This window comes from Populus trichocarpa, chromosome 2, assembly GCF_000002775.5.
Source record: "Populus trichocarpa isolate Nisqually-1 chromosome 2, P.trichocarpa_v4.1, whole genome shotgun sequence".
In the NCBI taxonomy this organism is placed as follows: Eukaryota; Viridiplantae; Streptophyta; class Magnoliopsida; order Malpighiales; family Salicaceae; genus Populus; species Populus trichocarpa.
Genome location: NC_037286.2, coordinates 14,151,569 through 14,175,411, shown reverse-complemented (window position 1 = coordinate 14,175,411; position 23,843 = coordinate 14,151,569). Strand labels below are relative to the sequence as shown.

The 23,843-nt window shown below is 31.0% G+C and overlaps 2 protein-coding genes and 1 long non-coding RNA gene across 6 annotated transcripts; all 3 read right to left on the bottom strand.

Annotated features, from left to right (window-relative positions):
• Nucleotides 1-1,564: 1,564 nt before the first annotated feature.
• On the bottom strand, nt 1,565-3,297 carry LOC7478806 (protein CURVATURE THYLAKOID 1B, chloroplastic). Of its 2 annotated transcripts, XM_002301411.4 has the most exons (6): nt 2,924-3,288; nt 2,718-2,821; nt 2,552-2,638; nt 2,367-2,429; nt 2,013-2,050; nt 1,565-1,913 (listed from the first exon to the last, which is right to left on the bottom strand). In XM_002301411.4, the coding sequence occupies exons 1-6, from the start codon at nt 3,090-3,092 to the stop codon at nt 1,856-1,858; spliced, it is 519 nt and encodes a 172-aa protein (XP_002301447.1). In that variant the 5' UTR covers nt 3,093-3,288; the 3' UTR covers nt 1,565-1,855. The 2 variants fall into 2 exon arrangements, with proteins under 2 accessions (XP_002301447.1, XP_024450503.1); XM_024594735.2 differs by lacking the exons at nt 1,565-1,913; nt 2,013-2,050 and adding an exon at nt 2,052-2,275 and having other exon boundaries at nt 2,924-3,297.
• Nucleotides 3,298-5,860: 2,563 nt separating this feature from the next.
• On the bottom strand, nt 5,861-7,037 carry LOC112326600 (uncharacterized). Its single transcript, XR_002980342.2, has 2 exons — nt 6,890-7,037; nt 5,861-6,569 (listed from the first exon to the last, which is right to left on the bottom strand). It is a non-coding gene; the product is annotated as an uncharacterized LOC112326600 (long non-coding RNA).
• A 13,341-nt stretch (nt 7,038-20,378) lies between these two features.
• On the bottom strand, nt 20,379-23,241 carry LOC7478805 (transcription factor bHLH70). 3 transcript variants are annotated; one of them, XM_024595002.2, is made up of 4 exons: nt 22,722-23,241; nt 21,702-22,358; nt 21,101-21,499; nt 20,379-20,938 (listed from the first exon to the last, which is right to left on the bottom strand). In XM_024595002.2, the coding sequence occupies exons 1-4, from the start codon at nt 22,752-22,754 to the stop codon at nt 20,858-20,860; spliced, it is 1,170 nt and encodes a 389-aa protein (XP_024450770.1). In that variant the 5' UTR covers nt 22,755-23,241; the 3' UTR covers nt 20,379-20,857. The 3 variants fall into 3 exon arrangements, with proteins under 3 accessions (XP_024450770.1, XP_024450769.1, XP_024450771.1); XM_024595001.2 differs by lacking the exon at nt 22,722-23,241 and adding an exon at nt 22,449-22,713; XM_024595003.2 differs by lacking the exon at nt 22,722-23,241 and adding an exon at nt 22,456-22,713.
• Nucleotides 23,242-23,843: the final 602 nt, after the last annotated feature.

The window sequence follows — 23,843 nt, the reverse complement described above, 5'->3', positions numbered from 1 at the left end:
TATCCATATATGGTAGGCCCGTTAATTCATCCGTACAAGAGAGAACAACATGTTTGAAGTTGGGCCTAGACTTTGCGAGCAAAGTGCGAAAACAAAAAAGATATTATTTCCTTAAGAATTATGGATTTCATTTACTATAAGGAGTCCTTAATGCTATTGGAAAATTATACGGCAACCTTTGACTTACTTATTTTACAAAGATTCCATATCAAACAATAAGAACTAATTGGTCATAAATTAATTCTTATTTTATAAGGCATCAGGCTTTTGTTTAGTATGGATTCTTCAACAGTTATTTATCTTGGGTATTTTTCATTATCATATTCAGTTGTCCCACTTCTATTCCTAGAGGCTTATCTTGTTACACCACTTTCAAACGGTGCTGCACTAGCTTTGCAAACATAATTTACACTTAAAATGTTTAATGCTCTAGCTTTTCTGGATTATTAAGACAGCGCAGCCTTCTACATGGGTCCATGGAGTTTTAACTAGCTTTTGTCATTGCTTTTATGCAGGGCGCATATCTAATTTTTGTTTAGACTTTGAGATTAACCACAAGATGAGGGTGTTTTTTTCTTTATAAGAAAATTCTGGCAACAGATTCTTGTAAAACAAAATTTGGGTAACTCTTTTCTTTGCCTACATTTAGAGCCTCAGATTTATGAAAACCATCGTTTTGTGAACTTGTTTAGTCGCCAAGCCAAGCATAGTTTTTGTTGTGAATGGTGAACTGAACGATATATATTTAGCCGAGGTCGATATTTTTAAGACTGCAATAATGAAATCCTTATATGTGTTAAGACCTTGTGGTGTGTGTTCAGTAAAAGGGGAAGTATATCAGGTCCTTGCAGTCGCGGTTTAAATTTTGTATGTCATGACTCGAGCAGTTTGACATGCACTAGCTTTGCAAACATAATTTACACTTAAAATGTTTAATGCTCTAGCTTTCTGGATTATAAGACAGCGCAGCCTTCTACCTTTTATAAGAAATTCTGGCAACAGATTCTTGTAAAACAAAATTTGGGTAACTCTTTTCTTTGCCTACATTTAGAGCCTCAGATTTATGAAAACCATCGTTTTGTGAACTTGTTTAGTCGCCAAGCCAAGCATAGTTTTTGTTGTGAATGGTGAACTGAACGATATATATTTAGCCGAGGTCGATATTTTTAAGACTGCAATAATGAAATCCTTATATGTGTTAAGACCTTGTGGTGTGTGTTCAGTAAAAGGGGAAGTATATCAGGTCCTTGCAAGTCGCGGTTTAAATTTTTGTATGTCATGACTCGAGCAGTTTGACATCATTTCATTTTTTCCCTCATCCTTCCTCAGATTGAAAGAAGTGTTGTGCAGACAATCGACACTCACCAGCCCTTTAATATCCAGAATTCCTCATTTATTCAGTGGATCAGCATTAAACGCTTCATTTTCATGCTCGTAAATGTTTCCCAGATGCTTTTGGTCAGATTCTTCTCTAATTTAGGCAATACAAAATTTTGATGTGGAGTCTTCATACATTGCAAACCCAAAGAAACAAGCTGAATTGCTTTGCTAGCACACAAAGGGAGAGAGCAAAACATAGCCGCAAGGTACTTGGATAAATATAGCTGCTCTAGACCTTCCACCTAGAAGGTGATTATGGGCATAACTAATTCCAAGGGCGAGGAAGCAAAATATTTAATTACATGTATCTTCAAGATAAAGGTACATTACATGGATTTACTCTGGTTAGAAGCTTATGTAAACAAAATGAAGCAAGGCAACATGTTCATGCACAAAGCGGCATGATTCCTTTTTTCTTTTTGAGAAAACCGAAAGTTCATCTCATTAATTGCAGCAGTGTTTCAACTGGCTTCCTTTAGCTGCTACCAATTACTTCCTTGTATGTGTCTTTTATTTTTGCAATCAAAGCTTCCCTGCAATTTTCCCATGTGTATTAACATAAAATTAATGAGACAAACATGATGCATTTTTGCACCAATTTCTAGGTGGTTGTGTAGCAAGCATACACTTACCTGTCAGGTTTGAAAACCAGATTCTTGTATGCAAACCACTGGAAAGAAAAACAGGTGATGTATGACACATTAGAAAAATATTATATTGTTAGCCACACACTGTATAAACAACAAATTTTAAGTTTTCAGACATCATAGACAAAAAAAGGAGCAATTAAGTTGAAGATTGTTGAGATGATGTGCTGATATTCGCACAGGCTCCTATATCCTACAATATTCCATCAACGTTGGAGGCATTTGGTGGATGTTGATGATATCAAAGCCTTCAGATGTAAGAAGGAAAATGAAATCTACTTAATATAATTTGTCTTCTTATATAAATCAAAATAGAAAAATTGAGAAATTACTACTTACTCCAGTGTAGCCAATTCCAGCAAGCTCAAGAACCCCAGGAATCAAAGGAAGTCTCTCAATTGCCTGGTACAGGAACACTTTAACCTCTTCAATTTAATTTAAAGGGAAAGATCAATGCCAAAGGCAGGTAAGGGGACTTAAAGAAATAACATTGGGAAAAAAGTGCATTTGGCGAAGCAGCTCACCGAGATAAACCCAGCCGAGCCCCAAAGTGCAACTCCACCAGCTACTACAACTGAACTCACTGCATATTTGTCTTCAACTTTATCCCACTGTCCACCGATAACAGATTCAAATAAAAATTTTGCCAAACTTAATTAAAGCACGTTTCATGAGAGGAAGATTTCTTACAGCTTCTTGAACTGTCTTGACAATCTCTGGAAGATCAGTTGAAGCGACTGCTACTGGGGCCTCTCCTGTAGCCATAGTCATAACATTGCGAGCGATCTTTCGACCTGAAATTAAAAATCGAAAATCACTGTGAATAAAACAGAACATCTGTGTGTCTGATATGTAATGCGAAGTGTCTACATGTATGTGTATTATTTGAGACTCACAATAAGCAGCGGCTTTCCAGGGGCGGTTTCGAGGCTGGACAGGAGGAGGGGGGAGTGTAGGGAGGCTCACACACTGTGGCGATGCAACTGCTGATAGGCGAGAAGCCTTGGCATCAATAAGGCTTGATGATGAGGAGATTGACAGGGGTGTGGAGGAAGTTGAAGCCATGACTGTAGTGAATCCCTACAGGTCACTGCACTGTTTGTCCTGTGAGAGGATTCTCAAGGTCACCAGGGAAAGTCACTGTTTGATAAATTCTTGATTAGACTGTGGAGATGGATCTTCTTCCAAGTCTAAGCAAGAGCACCACACATTCCTTCCATGTAGATAGAATGCTGATGTGGCTGTTGGATAGCCAATCTATGGTGTTTATGATTGGATAGGTTACTCGAGGCTGGAGCTCTGTTGTGCTTACAACTTTATTATGATATCTTCTCTGTTTTTTTTTTTTTCCCTTCCCATAAACAGTGCCAAAAATATCCTCTCCATTCGGTCAATAACGTTGTACTCGATGGCATCACTTTTATCTCTTCGAGCAAGGAGGGGATAAGTATTTATCTATTTTTATGTTTAAAAATATTTTTAAAAAATTTATATATTTTTTTAAAATTAATATATTTTTAATATTTTTAAATTATTTTGATGCACTGATATCAAAAATAATTTTAAAATAATAAAAAAAATATTATTTTGATACATTTATTAGTATAAAACATTTTAAAAAATAACCGCAACCATACTACAAATAAACTTTTAAACATGCAAATGTAGAAAATGTTCTTATCCAAATATTTTTTTTATCTAAATATAACTCATCAGATAACAAATTACTGCCGACTTTCTTCTATGCATTGAGATTTTCTAAATTAAGTACATAGGTGGCTCGAGATGTTCCGCAACAGGGGAAAAAATAATAAAAAAAAATGTTTAGGTGTTATTAATGTTTTTTTTAAGATAAAAAAAATATAAAATTTAATTTTTAAATAAACTAAATATTAAAAAAATAAAATCAAAAAATATTCAATTTTTAAAATTCAAGTCAATCTATACTAACTCATTAAACCATTAACCTAGTTCATGAGATCGCAATAACCTCATAGAACAAAAAACAAAGAAAATCATAAAGTTCAATTCTTAATAAATTCAATGTTGAAAAATGAGATTGAAAAAGAAAATTATTGTAAAAAAAAGATCTAAACAAAATACTGGTGTCAACTTGAGTTAACCTTTTAAGCCTATAACCGGGTTATGTGACTAAGATTATCCTATAAAAAGATCATAAAGCTTATTTCTCAATTAATCATATGTCAAACGATGAATATTGGAAATAAAATAAAAAAGATCCCTTAGAAAATAAAAAAAAATTAAAAATTAAATTTGATATAAAAAAAAATAATTGGACATCTTTTATTTTTTGCTATACTAGCGTGAATCTAGGAGATAAGAGAGAAGTAAGTGTTTTAACGTAAGAAAAAAATTAAGTAATCTAATAAAAAAAAAAAAGAATATGAATTCTTCTATTTACCACCATGCAAATCAGTTCTTGATTTTATATAAAAAAGGACTAAATACTTTTTCAAACTTCAAATTTGGAATCGAAGCTCTAATTTTTTTAATGAATAAAATTAAATTTTATTTTGTTAAATTAAATATTAACTGAGCCACAAAATATATATACAAGCATAAAAAAGCAAATCTCCAAGAATAATTCCGAATCAAAGCAATGTTAAGACCAAACAAAAACAAAATTGAGGGATAAAAATAAAATAAAAAATCCTAAAGACCAGAAAAATAAAGGAATCAGTACTGAAATTCATGGTGATTCCTTTTTGAAGACACACGAATCAATCGGTGAGCCCTCTTAGGCCATGTTTGTTTCTCGAAAAGAAAATTGCTTTCCAAACTTTTCTGTGTTTGTTTGCTATTAAAAAAGTTAATCAATTAAAAATACTTTTCGATCAACGGAAAATATTTTCCAGTCAAAGAAAAATTTGGTTTGGTTTCCAGGAAAGTATTTTCCATTTTGGTTGTGTTTGTTTTCTAGAAAGTGGTTTCCGGGAAATCACTTTCCAAACTTTCCTGTGTTTATTTGCCATTAGAAAAGTTGGACAACAGAAAACATTTTCCAGTCAAAGGAAAATTTAGCTTAGTTTTCAGGAAAGTATTTTCCTGGAAAATTTGGGCGGAAAACACTTTCCGTAGGTTGTGAAAATTTTAGAAATGTCATTATTTGCTGATTATATCAAATTTGATCCTCAAACTTTTGATTGCTATATATAATTTGTTTTGAATATTTATTTTTCAATTTCATCTCTTAAAATTTAATTTTTATATTAACTTTGGTCTTTATTTTTATAATTGCTATTTGCTTTTTCCTTATCATTTTTTTATTGAAATTTTTTATCTATCAAATTTGGTCATTATTCTTTTGATTGTTACTTATTTTATTTGAAATAATTTATGAAATGTTAATTATTATTATTTTAATTTCTTCATCTTTCATTTTTTTTTAATTTTTTAGATTTGATCTCTATTATTTTGATTATTATTTATTTTATTTGAGATAATTTATGAAATTATATTTTTTTTTCAATTTCATTCTCATTCAAATTTTTAATTTGTAAGATTTGTTCCTCATTATTTTAATAAACTTGAGAAAAATAAAACATTAATAAGTTATTTTCCAGCTCATTTTCTATGACATAACCAAAAACTGGAAAGTGTTTTCCAACTTATTTTTCATTACACTATCAAATATCAAAAAATATTTTCCCAGAATTCACTTTTCCCAGAATTCACTTTCCAAAAAAAAACTATTTTCCAGCAAACAAACAGGAACTTAGTTCTTTTTAGTTTTTCGTGATAATTACAAAAAACCCATATAAGAATGGATCATATTTTTATTTTCTTATTGTACTTTGAAACTCAACCTATCGTGCTAAAAAAGTATCTGAATATTTACATGTTTATTATTTTATTAATTAAAAAGAAAGTCCATGGAAACTCAAAATAATAAAATTGTCATGTTAATTACAACAATGCCAAAACATTCCATTAACACAAATTTCTTCGAGGCATTTCATCAAACAAATTCTGTACATTCACCAAACTATCACATTTCGCATCAATCAAATTCACAGTGACAAATGAATGGTGCGGATGAGGTTCTGCAAAATATTTTTGGTATTCTCCATCAGTCCTTTGCCAGCAGCCAAGCCCAAGATGCCTCTTCATCAGCGAAAAGCGATAGTGTAGACTACCGGCAGTGCACAAGTGATAAATATTTAGCTCAGAGACTCTTTGGTATGGACATTTCTCGGTTTTGTGACAGCTATGGTCAGGAGTGAGGCATCGCACTTTTTTCTGACCTTTCTCACTACATAGGCTCAAGTCAGCTTAGAGGGGAAACAAAAGAAGAAGAAGAAAATGGCAGTATTCGCTATTTTTCCCTTTCTTTTGATAGCAAAGTTGCTTCTTTTTTTCTTTTTTTTTTATCCCATATTATAACAGACACCAAAATAATTTGTAACCCATTAGCCTTTGTGTGAGATGGTTACCTGCTGAGATCTAGATTTCACCTTCTCAGTGTGAGACAGCAACGATTCTACATGGTTGATTGATGTTTTACAAGTATGAGAACTATGTCTGCACAGAGGGAGAATAAGGAAGTGAGACTATTTTACGTGGATTCTTGTGCTGCCAGCCAGCTTCTTAGATCTTTGATCTGGCATCATCATCTAGGTTTTCAACCCCATTCAACAAGAAAAACCCTAATAAACCCCACCTCAAATTTCAACACATGACCCATTAATCCACAAAAAAAAAAAACAAAAAAACTTTAGAATCCTAGCCTTAAATTCAAATTGTCGAGACTCGAGAGAGATCCATGAAAATCCTTTTGCATTCCAAAACCTTGAAGTTGTAAGCAAATTAAAGATATGAGTTCTACATAGCTTTTAAATTACCATAATGAAGAAGCAGAAACAAATAGAGGATTAGGTCAATGAAATGAGCAAATTGCAGACAAATGGAAGAGAAAGACTATGATGTTTTTAGAGAGAGAAAGCAAGATAAGAGAGAGAGAGAGAGAGAGTGTGTGTGTGATTTTTTAAGGTCAATTTTATTTTTTGATTTTTTTTCTCTTTTAATTTTTTTTAAAATATAATTTTTCAAAATATAAAAGAAAAATAAACATACAATCAAACTTTAAAAAGCTTTTTATAATTATTTTTATTTATAAAAACACGATCAGATTTTCTTATAACTATACCTATTTATTATAATAATAATAATAATAATAATAAGTGAGTGGAGACTCCGACTCCATCCATTTAAATAGAACCAATTCTTGCAATTTTTTTCATAATTCAATTAATATTAGTATTAGTATTTTTTGAGACCTCAGACTCAAACCTATTATTAATGACGCAAAAAAAATTATTTAATCAAGTAAAGTTTAAGGTACTGATTTGTTTTTATTTTTTTTGTTTTTGTTAGAAAATGTTTTGGTAATTTTTTTAAAAAAAATCAAATTAATTTTTAATTTTTTTTTAGATTTTTTTAATGAGATGATGTTAAAAATTTATAAAAAATATATGATTTTAATATATTTTAAAATAAAAAATATTTAAAAAACATCCACTATTACATACTTTAAAATTAAAATTGACATGACATCTTAATTAGAAAAAATTAAACTCATTTAATTATTATAGCCATTTTGTTATTCAAGTGAGACCCAGATGCGCACTGAGGACCTGGCCGACAGCAGTGAAAAGCTTTCTTAAAAACGATAAATGACCTAAAATAAAACCACTCAACGTTAATGGATTGGGACTTATACGTCCAAATGCAAGATCTGGGCTTAACGACCCATACTTCTTTTTTTTTTTTTTTGGCGCTCATAATATTAATATTATTGGGTGTTTGAAAATATAGCAGCGGTTATTTTTTAAAATTTATTTTTCACATCAGCACAATAAAACAATTCAAAAAAACTAAAAAAAAATTAAATTGAATAAAAAAAATCAAATTTTAACAAATAAATAGGTTGAAACTCACTCTCAAACAATATTATTAAGAAAAAATATAACCTTGAGCTCAAATATTACGCCCAAGTCTTGCGCTTGATGGTACTTACTACTCATGACATATACATTGTGCTCATTATACACACACAAAACCAAGTGTTTGTGTGTGTACACACACATAATGAGTATCATTAGATCTATTTTTATATATAAAAACTAAGTTTTATAGTAATATATAAAGAAAATTTATTAAAATAGTTAAGTAAATTACTATAGTAATCTATAATACCATAAAGTTTTTAATCCAATTTCATTTTTAAGTTTATTTTTTCAATTGTAGCTTTTTATGTCTAAATCAATAACTAGTTTCTTAAATTTTATTAAAAAAATTCAATAAATAAAAACCAAAGTGTAAAATAATGTGAAATTTCAAGTCAATCTCAAATTCATTATAAAAAGTTTTGTTTAGTCCACCTATTTTCATTTTTCTCCGTATGAAATCCCTTTTGATTTTTAATTTTAATTTTGGTCTACGAGACCATTTTCTTAACATTTCAATCTTTGAGTTTGAAAGAGGATATATAAAGTTACATAAAAACAACGAATGAGAGATAAAGTTGTTTGTTTGTCATAATTTGATAAGAAAAATGGCTGATCTTGGTGATAAATGGTTCCATTTGATAAAAGAGTTCGAAGGTGATGGTTTTCCTCCTATAAACATGACAAAAAATAGATTGGGTTCAATTTAGATTTTTTTATTCATTTTATTTTTTTGTTTTAAAATTAGTGATTGGTTTACAAAGGTTCTTATGGTGTTTTTATGTGAAAATGAGTTGAAAATATAAATTTAGACCAAAATAACCCTAGATTGTTTTAGGCATCATAATTGTCGCTGGATTCTGGGCAAGTAGCCTAATAGGTGATAGGTCCTCAACCACTGTAGGCCACCAATCACCCTCTTAAATTAAAAAAAGAAGAAGCAATGTCTTCTCTCAACAGAAGAAAAAAAAAAACAAATGTTGGCATGGGGTGGCAAGTCTATGTGTTTGAGCTTTTACTTTCTTTATTTTTTTCTAATTTTTTCCTTCAATATTGAATTTTTATTGATTTTTTTATTGCTTTGTTTCTAAATTTTATCCCTTAACATTTGGTTAATTTTGAATTGGTCTTCATAACTTGTTTTAGTTTGTTTTCTATAAGTTTACCGTAGTCTCAAACAAGTATCTTGATATTTGGTCGATTTTGAATTTTGAGATTGATTATTTTTATTATCATATATTTAAATAAAAATAGTTTAAGAAAAAAACAAAGTTATTAAACTCAATAAAGTCCATGACTTGAATTACATATTTGGTTGGTTAACTTGTATTGATTGAAAATTGAGTTTCATAATTTATTTCGTTTGCTTTTTATAGAGTTACCACAGCCTCAAACAAATATCTTAATATTGTATTGGTACTTGATTTTGTGAGTATTCAATTTTATATCATATAATTAAGTAAAAATTAGTTTTAAAAAACAAAGTTATTAAATCATGTAGAGTCCATAACTCGGGTCATGAGTTTAGTATATTCATCCATGATGAATGGTTCAACTTAATATATCATCGTCTCAGTATAATTATTTTTTAAAAATGTCATCTTTATAAAAAAAAAATTAAAGTCAAACTATGTTTTTCTTCCGGTCACTTAGGTTGCATTTGGAATCGATAAGTCGATGGGTCACATCGAGATAACTCCTACATAAATTAATTTGAAATCCAATCTAAGTAAAAAGTCGAGTCAGGAGGTTTAAAGGCTGATATGTTGGGAAAGGTTTAATGACAATATCAAAAACTTCTCCGCGACTTAAACATTATTATTTTATGTTCAAATGTTATTTAGTCCACCACAAAGTATAACGCGGGCCAGTTATCTAGTACATCTCTACAAGTAATAATACATTCATATATATATATATATATATATATATGAATTTTATTAGTCTTTCTTAAGATTTGAATCCTAGGTAATAACAAAAAAAACACATCCACTTTTACTCCTAGAAAAACTCTTTCTTTAGCTATTATATTGTTTTCAATATCTTCTCAAATATATTCCTTGATTAATTGATATTTTAAAATAAATTTGTTAATAGATTTACCATTTTATTTTTTATATTTAATTATGTATCAACAATAAAACAAAGTTCAATATTTATAAAGATTTAACTAGTTTTGTACCTCTACCACGTTGCACGTATGATTTCAAGTTAATTTTTAATGCAAGATAAGAAAACATATATGATATGGATGTGTTTTCAGATATCATATTTTTTTATAATTAGAAAACAAAAATATATGTTATTCATGCTTAATAAAATAAATCAAAAAATAGAAATGATAAATCAAAAAAGAGTTATTTACATTAGTCAAATAATAAAATAAAATTCTAACATTCTTAGTAAAAGAAAAAGATAAATGCAAATATGAATGTTTGACATTAGTTGTACATTTTATTTTCATAATTTTATTTATTTTATTTTAGATTTTAATTCTCAGTTCTAATAACAAACAATTTATTTTTATAAGTGTCATGCCAATACAACACATTTATACAAAATTCAAAAGGGAAAAAGTTATAAACAAATTATAATAATCACTTCAAAGTACTATATGTAGAATTAAAAAGATCAACCATTATTTCAGGAACAGTTCAAAAAACTAAGAGAGAAGGTATTAAGCAACACTTAAATTCACAAGAATTATTAAAAGAAAGAAAAATAAAATGAGGTCAGGCCCAGTAATTGGCCAACCATAAAGGCATAGACATGCACGTCTGAAAAAGGTCTGGTAGTGAAGGACATGGGAGATCATTTCAAGGTGAATTATCACAATATTGTACCAAAAAAAGAAGAAGAAGAAGAAGAAGAAGAAGTGAATTATCACTGGAAAAGAGTGATCCAAGACGCCAAATCATTACGATATTATCGAGATTAATTACATGCTTACCTGTTCCACATTTTCTATCTAAAAAGATTAATATAAAATCAAGTTTACCCATAATTAATGTCATGAACAATGATTAGGAAGAAAGCTTGATTATGATAAGACCCTCACAGAGAAAACAAAAATTTAGACCAAACACAAAAATAAAAAAAAAATAAAAAAAAAAAGAACAGTTACATGCAAACATTCTTACACAAATGTAAATTTCTTTTTCATCTTTTTAGCTTGACTTATAAAATAACTATTAATATAAAATTTCTCATGTTATTGTACATTAGTTGTGTTTTGGAATGAATACTTAATTTTTAATTTAATTTAATGAGAATATTCAAACCCGAAACCATTTAATTATTAAGAATATGATATATTAACAAAATAACTATTTTTTTTTTAAGATGTTAGAAATTATTTTAGAGGTGTTTGAGAATATAGTAGTAGTTATTTTTCAAAGTGTTTTTCACTCGGAAATGCATCAAAATAATATTTTTTTTATTTTTTAAAAATTATTTTTTACATTAATACATCGAAACGATTTAAAAAGATTAAAAACAAATTAATTTAAAGTAAAATAAATAATTTTTTTAAAATTATTTTTAAAACAAAAAAAATTATATTTCAATATTCATGTGAAAGCTCGGACTGAGCGTCAAAACATCAGGTCCGTCTGAAGGACATGTTGCCTTTAGTTTTCAACCAATAATGCACTGCAGAATGACTCTCTGAATTTGAATTGAGTACTGGGGGCAACGATCGAGTACATCAGGGATTTGACGAGAACCAGCATGCATCAACCACAAGGAACATATGCAAGATATTACCATGTTTCACTAGTTCCAATGACAGAAATCTGAGTTATTAGAATTTTGGATGATTATTAATAATAGAATTTTAAAAAATTAATTGAAGCGTATATATATATATATATATATATTACCTTACCCCTGCAAAGAAATTTTTCTCAGCACCTCTCTCTTGAATAAAATAACTAAAATTTTAATTTTTTTAAAATAATTTTTTTAATTTGACCCCTTAATTATTTTTTTCTTGCTCCGTTCCTGACCATGTTACTAGGCATGGGAAAGCCAGGGAAGATGCCGTAGAAGAATCAAGAGAGAAAACAAATGAAAAGGTTTATTTTCAAGGAAAATAAAGTGGTTTCTATTTACTCCTTTTCTTTTTATTTCTTTTTGCCTTTTCCCTTAAACTTTTCGTCAGTGGAGTTTTCACAGCTGACGGCGATCGATGACTTTGGTAATCCACCATTCTGAGACCTCCAACTTCTCATCCAGCAACGAGAAACCTTTCCAGTAGATAATAAACAAACAGAGCTGTTTCTACTAAATACTATACGCTAATGTGCTCGAAGAAGTAACGATAAGATAATGCTGATGATGCTATGGAAATGCGAGATTAACACATAATCTAATGCCAACGATACTCTGAAAACGAGATTAGTTTTTGAATATGCTGGCCCGGGTTTCCAAATAAAGCAGTCTCCGATTCCAATATATATGTGAGACCAATGTTCCTTCTGGATCCATTGATGTCATCAAGGTGGAAGTTGCCCCCTGGCTTCACTTTAATAGAACATAAATCGGGATAAATCAATCTGCTGTTAATTCTTGTTCTTGAAAGTATATATATACTCAACCATAAATCACGTAGAGAAATGTATTCATGATATAAAAAAAAAAAAAAAATTTATAAGAGGAGAGATTGAGGCTGGCACCGGAGAAGGAAGAGGGGAGCAAAAAGCTGTCGAAAGAAGAGACTCGAAAAACCAAAATGACTAGGACTGGTCTGGAGAAAGGATGATGATATGTCTCTGACCGGACGTTGGTGATGCTTCTGCACATGGGGATATGTGCGACTATAGCCGCTGTACAGTCCGCATCTCTCAATCTGAGCCATATGACAATTTTCAGAGACTTGAAACATGGGCTCTCCTTTCCCCACCCTCTGACTTTTTCCCTATTTCCATCCATCATTTGCCCTTCGCAATCCTTCCACCACGTCACCTTCGCAATCCTTCCTACTTGGACCTTTATCCTTCATCTGAAGATGAATGAATCCACAAGGTGAAGGTTAACACTTAATAGCATGTTTGGAGTTAACACTTAATAGCATGTTTGGAAGTGTGGATGCAGTTGTTTTTTAAAGTGTTTTTTATTTAGAGATATATCAAAATAATATTTTTTTTATTTTTTAAAAATCATTTTTGATATCAACGCATCAAAATGATCTAAAAACACTAAAAAAATTTTAATTTAAAATAAAAAAATTTTAATTTTTTTTAAAAGTACTTTTGAAACGCAAAAACAAACAGGGTTTAAGCTAATAGGAATACGATACCCTTCGTATGTAGCTACAAATAACAATGTTTTTTTTTATGACGTGTCAGGAGCTGGAGCTACAGGAAGTTGTAGGGGTGTTCACTGTCGGTTTGGGCTTTGTTTTTCTTAATAAAATGACCCGGACCGAACCGAAAACCAGTTTAAATTGAACTAGTTCGGTTATGTCAAGATCGGTTTTTTTTATTAAAACATGAAAAATTAATCCTTTTAAATGATCTTGTTTTTTGTTTTTTAAATGAGCCTATATATTAAATTGAGGTTTAACAATTTCTTGTTGAGTTTTGTTTTTCTAGACTTTTTAATCAAAAAAAATTATTAGGCTTTTTTATATAATGCAACCTAACTCAATTACTAAATTGAAAATTAAATTTAAAAGGAATTCAATTAGATATTTTCATTCTTTACACCATATCAACAAGTGAAAATTCAAAGTTTTGTTAATTAAAGGGGTTTAGGGTTCACCAGATATAAGAGGGTAGGGAGAACGAGGGAGGTGGGGAGTTGCGACTAATGGCTAATGGCTACTGTCAAAACTTAAAGGGATTTAAGGGTAGGTAATCATAGGAGAGAAGAAGAGAACGAGAGATAAGAGGGAGGGGCAACTTAATTTCTTTTAGGGTTAGGTTATGTTTCTTTTTTAGACTATTCAAATTCAATTGAATTGATCCAGTTTGGTCCAGTTCAATTGGTTTTAGCATTCTAAATCAAAATCGAACAGGACCGAGTGGTTTTTCTGGTTCTTTAATCAGTTTTATCTCTCGGTTTGGTTTTTTTAGTTAGTTTTTTTTTTTGTTTACTCGGTTGGTCAATTTTTTTTAATACCTATAGGAAGTTAAGACTCGACATCTATCAGGCATTTTTCAAATAAACCCCATGATCTATGCCATTTCACCTCTCTCTTGTGTCGTCTCTAGCTATTAAAATGCCTTTAAATTTTATGAGTTTTTTTTTTTTGGAATTTAGCAAGGTAAAAAAATAGTAAAATACCATATTCCATAAAATATTTGAAGAAATAACATAGTTTGGAAGTCCCATGTCTCACTTGTGATTCGCCAGAAAATAATAGCCAGGGTAGTTTTTTGAACCTCTCAACTCCGTACCATAAAATATCAACCTAATAATTCACAATTCAGAAACATAATCCATCTCTCTAACACAATTAAAAAATCAACATACTTCACAATTCATCAAAATTAACAATTCATAAACACAATGAAGATTCATATAATATTTTATGAAATTTAAAATAAATTCATAATTCTTATAACATTAAAGCATATAATCTAACTGCATCTAAAAATCAACCCAACTCGTGGACGAGCTTAGAGTGTTAATGAACATGTTTGCATCACCCCAACTTGTCCAACTCAAAGACGAACCTATAGTTCATTTGTAAGGGTCGACACCATAATCATCCTAACTCATAGACGGGCTAGGTATGCTCATGGATGAACCTGCCTCCCTAACTATATTTCCTTGTTCACAATAAGTAGTCTCATCTTCCAATAAGATCGTTTCTAGATTTTTAGTGTCCCCAACCTCTTGAAGTCCACCATGGTATAAATTGAGCGTATTGTTGGCAAGAGCACGCCCCATCTCATTGATGCTTTCACGGTAGCGACTGCTGCTCTTTGAGCCTCCCATAATGAGTAATCAATCTAATAAATACATTTTAAAACAATTAACACTCGTCATCTATAATAACATTAACAATATTTAATAAATGTTAAGTAGAAAAAAATATTGCATACCAATCAATTTGGTCTCGAATATTGAGGCTCATAATGCATCAGATTACATAGACACATCGGGAAATACAACCATGTAGGTGTAATAAATTAGTGTGTTATGAGAAAAAAACCATCTCATGTATGTGTCTAGATCAATTACCGGATGTCACTCCATAAATATATGTTCTTATTGGCATCTCAAAGATCTAGATAAGTTGTATAAATCACCAGCCAATTCTCTTTTCACTTACTTTGACAACTGATCGTATACAACTCATCACTAGTATTTTTATAATCCAGGATGTGCTGAGACAAGCCAAACTACTGCATTATATAATCATGGCAATGCATCTCAACTATATCAAAGCAATGCAGCATGACTTATGCTAACCATAAAACTTGTCCCTCCTAACATACATGTAAAGCTGATAATATCAAATCATTGGTATGTGACATTTATGTAACCTATCAAGATATGAAAAGATATATTAGAAAAAAAATCAAACTAAAACATTAACAACCAAATAAAATATAAATAAATTTGTAACTCATAACTGGGGAAGTTGTTACACATTCAACTAATCCCGGTAAAACTTATGGACATGAATGAGATTTAAAGTGAAATATGTAGCCCACACTATTTGACATGACAAGCCATAAAGTTAGTATATTTTTTGCATTTAGTTTATATAAATAACATGTTATTCAAAATTTATTAAAATTCATTATTACTTATATCCTGTAGAGAGTTTCCTCTAGGTGCCGCGTCAAACATATTACTCCTCCAATTCTATGGACGATTAATATGAAAATGCTCCCACGACTAGAGCTATATTAATTTATATTTATAATTCTAAGTTAGTATGTGAAATGGAATTAACTCTAACAAACAAAGTAAATTCTTCGCTGAAAAATTATACCTTGAAAAATATTAGACACCCAACTATTTATCCCATCTTCTTCAGACATGCTTTACATAGTTACTAGTATATATATATATAAACACACACACACACACAATCATAGCCCTCTAGCTATGGTTAACAATGGTTCAAAAGTCCTCTAGTGGTGTTAGGATAAACATTGGCATTAGATTACCTGTAGTACTTGTGAAAATGAGCCCCCCAAACATATGCATTATGTATACTCAAGCATACAAAACCAATCCTCTATCACATCAACTAGGGGGTCTTAAAATTAGTATCGAACCACATCATTTTGTGTTGTCACCTCTATAAGCACTAGCCAAAGGCACGCGTCCTAGTAGACAACCACATAAATCATCTCTATCAACCGACCTTTCGCATCCTGTTATTGGAGCTCTATTTATCGGAAGGCCAATTAATGTGACAATTTCCTACAATGTCGGTACATCTCACCATTATACAAGTGGAATGTTTAAGTCTCACACCTTCATCGCTCAACTAGTATTGCAATCAATCTAGGGTCAAGATGTAGATATGTAGTTGAGTCATCTCATAAAAGTTATTGTTGATAACATACAGGCAAACACGCTCATGCAAATCTATAATGGCATGATGACAATGTATCATAGGATTACTGCCGCTAAAATCATGCAATTTATACATAATTATTTAAACAATATTGTTAGTTAAATTTTAGTTTTTTTTTAAAAAAAAAGTCAAGTCGACTGACCTTTCCATTCCAAATATCTTCATAGCAATACTGGTCCTGCATGTACAAAACTGACATGTCATCTAGACCTAGCTGCATAATTAAATGGTCACGTTAGTCGGCGTTAATAGAAGTAGATGAACCTCCTCTAGTTCAAACAATGTCTGGCTTGAGATCCTATAAGAAAGAGTTGCTAGTATTGTAATACAATTAAATTTTAAATTAGGTGACTATAAAACAATAACATATGTTAATAATTTGAAACAAATGCAGTTATTAACATATATTGTCTATTTTGACATGTTTTCTTCATATGATCCCTTTGACAATACATGCCACATTTTTTTATGAGTTCGCTTCTCTATCATTCATCTCGTTATGCAGACGAGTAGATCTCCTTCAATCCTTTTTCATTCTCCATCAAGTTGGACATCCATTATATATATATATATATATATATATATATATATATATATATATATATATATATATATATTCACTACCAGAAAATCGATGAATACAAACGGAAATACCGAGGAAATATTTCCGTTGGTAAATTTCCGAGGGATTTTACCGACGGAAATATTCCCTCGGTATATACCGAGGGAATTACCGTGGGAAAAAAATTAAAACAAAGCAAAAAAAAAATGATGACGTGCCATTTTTACCAACGGAATTACTGACAGAAATTCCATCGGTAAATTCGTTGGTAAATTGTGAACACTGTTTATCATGTCAATTACAAAGGGAATCACCGACGGAATTTTCCGTTGGTATTTTCCAGAGAGCTCCAGAACTGTTCACTTTCCAATTGCACAATTAATTGTTGTTCTTTACAGACAAAATCACCGACGGATTGAAAAGTCGTCGGTGTTATTTGGCGGTTTTCTGAAAAAATTCAATTAATTTAAAATTTTCATTTAAATATTACAGACGGAATCACCAACGGATTGAAAAATCATCGGTAATTGTTGGCGGTTTCTAAAAACTTTTTACGAAATTGAAAATTTAAATTAAATATTACCGATGGAATTACCGACGGAATATTTAAAAAATATTAATATTCAATTATCCGTCGGTAAATCCATCGCTAACGCACCCCAATAAAAAGCCTGAATCTCCTTATTTCACAAGAGACAGACTCATTTCTTATTCTTCTTCTTCTTCTTCTTCTTCTTCTTCTTCTTCACTATATGTAAAAAACATCAATATCTATTTCTTTCTCTTCTTTTCTCTCCTCATCTCCTCTTTTCCTCCATGCTCGGGTATGTCTTCTTCTTCTTTCTTCTTTTATCCTCTTAGTTTTGTTTTAATTAATATGCTTTACGAATTTTGTTTCTCTCATTAGCTTCACTTGCAACTACATTAAGGTAAGATTTTTCTTTTTTCTTCTTTTTTCATGATTTTTTTCACTATATTTGTTTTTTATTTTATTTTTAATTGTTTTGTTCTTAATAATTGTATAAATGTTGTTGTGAGATTTGTTTTTCATATGAGATCAATTTTTAATTGAATTTATTTTTTCGTTTTATTTATTTGTTGCAAATTTGTTTGAGTTGATTTTTTTATTCTTTTTTCCAAGCATTTTGAGTATATATTATAGAGTGTTGATTTATGTTAATTTAATTATTTTATAATTTTATAAAATGATTTTTTTTAAAACAAATTTAAAATAATTACCGACGGACTTACCGACGGAAATTCCATCGGTAATAAAAAATATTATTACCGACGCGTCATTTCCGTCAGTAAATCCGTCGGTAATAATATTTTTTTATTACCAACGGATTTACCGACGGAAAAAAAATTACCGACGAAAGATTCACCGACGGAGCATTTCCATCGGTGATTTCGTTGGTAAATTAATTACCGACAGAATATGTGTCTTACGCCGACGGAAAAATTACATCGGTAAAACTGTTAAATCTTGTAATGTTTAGACCGTAGTGGTGTGTCATGTAAAGGTTAAAAGTAAAGAATATATTTATGTTTATACGACTCGTTGGAGAAGAAATGATCAATAAATTGCACATGGTCAATATTTCATAAAATGCAACATACAATGAGATGTGAATATGATCAGTGATACATTTGTCATTTACCATTGCAACTTACATTATTAATGATAATTGTTTCCTTGACTTCTCTTATAACATTATCTATTAGGATTGTCTTAACCTGAAATAACACCTTTGTAAGATTAAAACACTTGCCATAGAATATATGTTCTAGATATTACCATATACAAGTAATTTAGTTAAGATAGCTAGAGGCTACAATACTTCAAGTCTTAGAAATTTTTCAACAACATCTATTCGTTAAACAAAATATTTATTACAATTAAAAAAGACCATTTGCATTATAGCCATTAAAGGTAAGCCATAAACACTTTTCAATATATTATTAAAAACCTCTAACAACTTAATCATTATATTTCCATAATCAAGACCACTAAAATCATATTAAAGTGTTCATTTCTCTTCAGGTTCAATTTCTAACCATTTTTTGATGACGTCACCCGTCTCATTTAAATCATTATATAAATTGTCTAACTCCTGTTTTGAAGGATTTATACATATCATATGTAATATATTTTTCAATATAATATTTTTTTTAATCTAGTGCTAAAGTTACTGATAAAGTGTTGTTAACAATATCAATGATACCTAACAGACTAGAAAAATATTTGTGTCATTGAATTCTTAATCATCGTGTATCTATTTGATATAATACATAACTAGGAGTGATCGCTAACTATATACCGACAAAGCAAATCTAAAAGCATCTCTAATTATTGTTAATTTCTTTATTGATAATAACAAAACATAACAGATAAACTCTATTATCTATGTCATAAGCAATTCCAATTAACAACTTTACTTTATATTTAGCACACAAGTGATTGTCATCAATATTAATCAAATAGGCTTTATTTACTAGCGATATTTTTTTTAATTATGTTATTAAATTGTTCAATTTTATTAAATTTTGTTAAGTCAATAATCCAATCTATATTTTTCTTGTTTTTAAAAAAGTACTATTATTATTTGAATATTATTTTTTATATAAAAGAAATTTGATCCAGATTCATTACATAAATTCTAATAAATCCTAAAGCCAACATCGTCGAAAAGGAGGGTACGAAAAAGCAAGTGCCATAGCAACTTTATAAATCATTTCTACACGTACGGACATTTGAAAGTCAATATAAAAAGAAATACATCATTTGTAATTCTCATAATGAGATATTAGATTATTACGATTAATGTTACAATTACAATTAAAAAACAAAAATGAAAGAGGTGGCAAAAACATTGATATCGATACACCAAGCCTTACGAATTGGGAAGATGCTTCCCCATTTATTTCTTGTACTTAATTAAAAGCATTTTTTAATCCAGTCACCATAATTTTTTCTTATTTCATTCTTCTTTGTTACCGTGATTAAAAATTAAGTTTGATAATTTATTCCCAACTTAATCTGTAAGTAGATTAATATTTTTTTAAAATATTTATTGGTACATATAATTATAAATTTATTTTATTAGACACATATTAAGATTTTAATTTACAATTATTTTTTTTAAAACTACAAAACATGTTACTGATGTTTGCATTTTTTCTTTCTTGAAAAAAATAATTTGCCTCGCAACAACCAGCTATGGAGATGCTAAAAAAAAAAAAAAGAACCCAATTAAAAATTACATCCACACCAAGAATGCAAACGATAATGAACTATTAAATTAGCTATTTTGTGGAAGGATTTGATCCCGATTTCAGGACTAGTTACTTCTGTTCTATATGCCCCTAACTCCCAGCGTGCCTAACCCACGCTACCCTTCATCCAAGCAACTCTTTTATCCCCCCCCCTCCTGCTAAAAAATAAATTAAAAAAAAAAAAAGACAGAGCGAGGCAAACTCTTTCAGCAGGTTAAGCAATAAACATCATCTGCTCCTGTGCACTTCTGTGTACTGGCAGCAGTCCTCTCTGTGGTACTAAAAGTAAGAGCTTAGAATGGAGACAAATGGTCGTGCCCTTCTGCCTAGTCTGCTCCTCATCTGCCATCCTCGTAAAGCCAAAATTACATTTTCTTGTTTTCCATAAAGAAGAAGGCAGTACTGTAATAATCCTATAAATTTAGCTGTAAAATTGCTGTCTCTCTTGCCAAGTAGCACTCCTACCATACAGACCAATCAGCTAGCCGTTGAAACTGCTGAATATTTGATGAACTGCTGCTGCTACCTCATCTGTGGATCCCAGCTCACAATCATCCTCTAACTGTCATTACAACACCATAATAAAACCCATAAAAAAAAAAAAAAAACACTGACATGAAAATAGGGTTTTGGATTAGGCAAGAGCCAAGCTAGCTGGCTAGTAAAAAACATTTGACCTGAAAGAAGAAACTATGAATTAACTTAGGGAACAAAGTAGTATTACCTTAAGATTGAAAGAGTAAAGAATTGTTGCTTGGGAAGAACTAATGTTAAGGTGCAAAACTGTAAGGCTAAGTTCCTCCAATGCAACAATAGCTCTCGCCAACTGCCCAAGACTTCTTTGACACTTTATCTTCAAATTTACATGGTTTTGTACAGCAGTCACCTCTATCTCCGCCGCCTCCGACTTCTTCTTCACTGTTCTTTTCTCTTCACATTTGCCTCCTTTCTCCGCCAGATTGTCACTTTGTGGCGGCGAAGTAAAGTATTGGTTGGATGAAATGCCGATGGTGGAGCCTGCTTCTATTTCTTTCATTCTTTTTTGTGCTTCAAGAGATTGAAGAAGCTGCTCTAGTTCCTTCACAAAGTCTATTGCACCTCCTATTATAGATGCCTGATCACCCTGTTTTATTCAACAACAAAAGAAAGACACCGTCACTTTCAAGTCTACGAGACATAAAAATGAGTCGTGGATGCAAAGAGTGGAAAAGGAAACAAAGGATTTTGAATACTTGAGTCTAAAAGTGAATTCTTGAGAGTAATAATAACAATAATTGCAAACTGAAAATGTAGATAGTAATTAATATTAGTAATTTTAAGATTACCCTTTGAACATAAGAGGGTGGCATGAAAGAACGGAGAGAGTTAAGATGGTCGTTCATTAGGCGACGGCGTTTGCGTTCAACAGCAATGTGGTTCATGCGTTGGCTCTCTACTTCTTCTTTGTTCTTGGTTGGCCTTGTACGCTTTCTCTTTCTTCTTTCTCTGGTGATTATTGTAGTGGATTTGGAGAACTGGGTCTTAATATTAGGTACGGTTTGTGGTTGAGTACCCAATGGAATTAAGGAACCTGAGTAGGGTTCAGCGGGCTCAGGACTTACACCTCCGAGGCAGGAATTTGAATGTGGGTTTGGGAGTTCTCTGGTTTCAGATTTGACTGGTGAGTGTAAATCAAATATGTCATGGGTGACACAACTTTCAAGCTCCGGTGGTTGAACTTGGCTTTCTGTTTCAGGCATGTAATAATTGTTCATATTCCATGGTTTTTTGAGGTGTTGGAGTTTGAGTAGTGTCTGAAAGCAGGGTTCTTTGAAGGGAAAGGTGGGTGGGGTTTCTACTGTTTGAAGCATTTGAAGAAAAGGCATTTTTTCATCAAAGATTGGGCTTGAAAAGTATGGTCTTTCTTCTCCAAATCTTAAGCTTTCTGTATTGATAAATCCTTGGTCTAAGCATTCCAAATCCAAGTTATGCTCCCCTAAGAACTGCAAGAAGAAAACAATAACTTAATAAGAAAAAAAAAGAATCTTGAGAGAAAGAAAGGCAATGAGGGAAACTCTTGGATGGGGTCTTACACCTAACCTTCTGAGGAGGTGTGGAGAAAAACCAACTTTCATGGATTTGATGGGTGTTCAGTTTCAATAGAGAGAGTGAAACAAACGAAGAAAGGAAATAGAATGTTAAAGTGGAGGAAACAGTGCAGTAAACGTTAGCATTTCAAGAAAAATAATGCAATGCATTAAATGCAAGCATTTGGATAAGTAAATGCAAGTCCATTTCTTTGATTCTAGTTAAGGTACTCTAGGAAAGAAAGAGTGAAAAAAAGAAAATGAACAAGAGTAACATACACAAGGATTAATGGGTCCTTCGAGCCTCTCCATTGATGAGCAGTAGTGTTGCAAGAAATTAAATTCTCTCTCTCTCTCTCTACCTCTCACTTCCTCACCAACATTCCATTGTGATTCTAACAAAACGATAGTAATAAATGTAACCCCCAAGAAGCAGAAGGAGAGACCCCATGTACACAACCTCAAAAATTAATATATTCCTTTGTGTTCTGCTGCTGGTGAAACTCTTATATAGAATGATATTAAATTCTCTACAGGAAAAGAGAAAGAAAGTAACTTAGCTACTAGCAGTAGCAGTAGTAGTTATAGAAATGGAGCCCAAGAAGAATTAATCAAGATGGGTAAAACTTAAAATCAAACAAAGGGTAGAAAAATTAAGACCACTCGAGTCAGCTAGAAAGATGTAAATTAGAGTAACAAGTGAAAAGAGTTGAGAGTTGGTGAGGGTTTAGCAGAGAGAGAGAGAGAGAGGAAGAAGAAGAAGAAGGGAAGAGGGAGTTGTCTGGTTTGAAAGGTCCCAATAGCATTATTTCGCAGTTTTGTCCAGCAGCGGGGACAGCCAGTTGTGGGGACTCTTCCTCCCCACTCTCCTCTTTCAACTTTGAATTTTTTATTTTGTAAAATTAAGATGGTAAATGTAAAATTTTATGAGAATAGTACAAATTTCATATTTTTAAAACGTTATATCAAAAAAAATCTCGTACTTTATAATCGCAAAAAACATAGATATCATATTTGAGAAGAAGCGCTTTATCAATTAAAATCTAAACCTATATCAAAGAACACAGAATAAACACAAAAAATCATGGTTCTTTCTCCCGAACCAACCGACTCCCTCACTTTCTCTCTACAAAACCCACCAAACACCTTTATTTAACCTTTAAAACAACAAAAAATCAAACCCATTAGAGATCTTTACCATCATTGGATGTTTTTATGAGCAAAATTGATAGATCTATTTGTTATTGTCTTGCGCGCACCACCGTAACTTTTTTTTTAGTCCTGCAAGCAAGGTAAATATACTAAATTGCTATAAATTTATGTTTTGTTTTGTTGAAATGAAATGATTGTTTAGGTTGAATTTAAAATTTATGGTGAATTTAGGGTTTGTTGAATTAATAT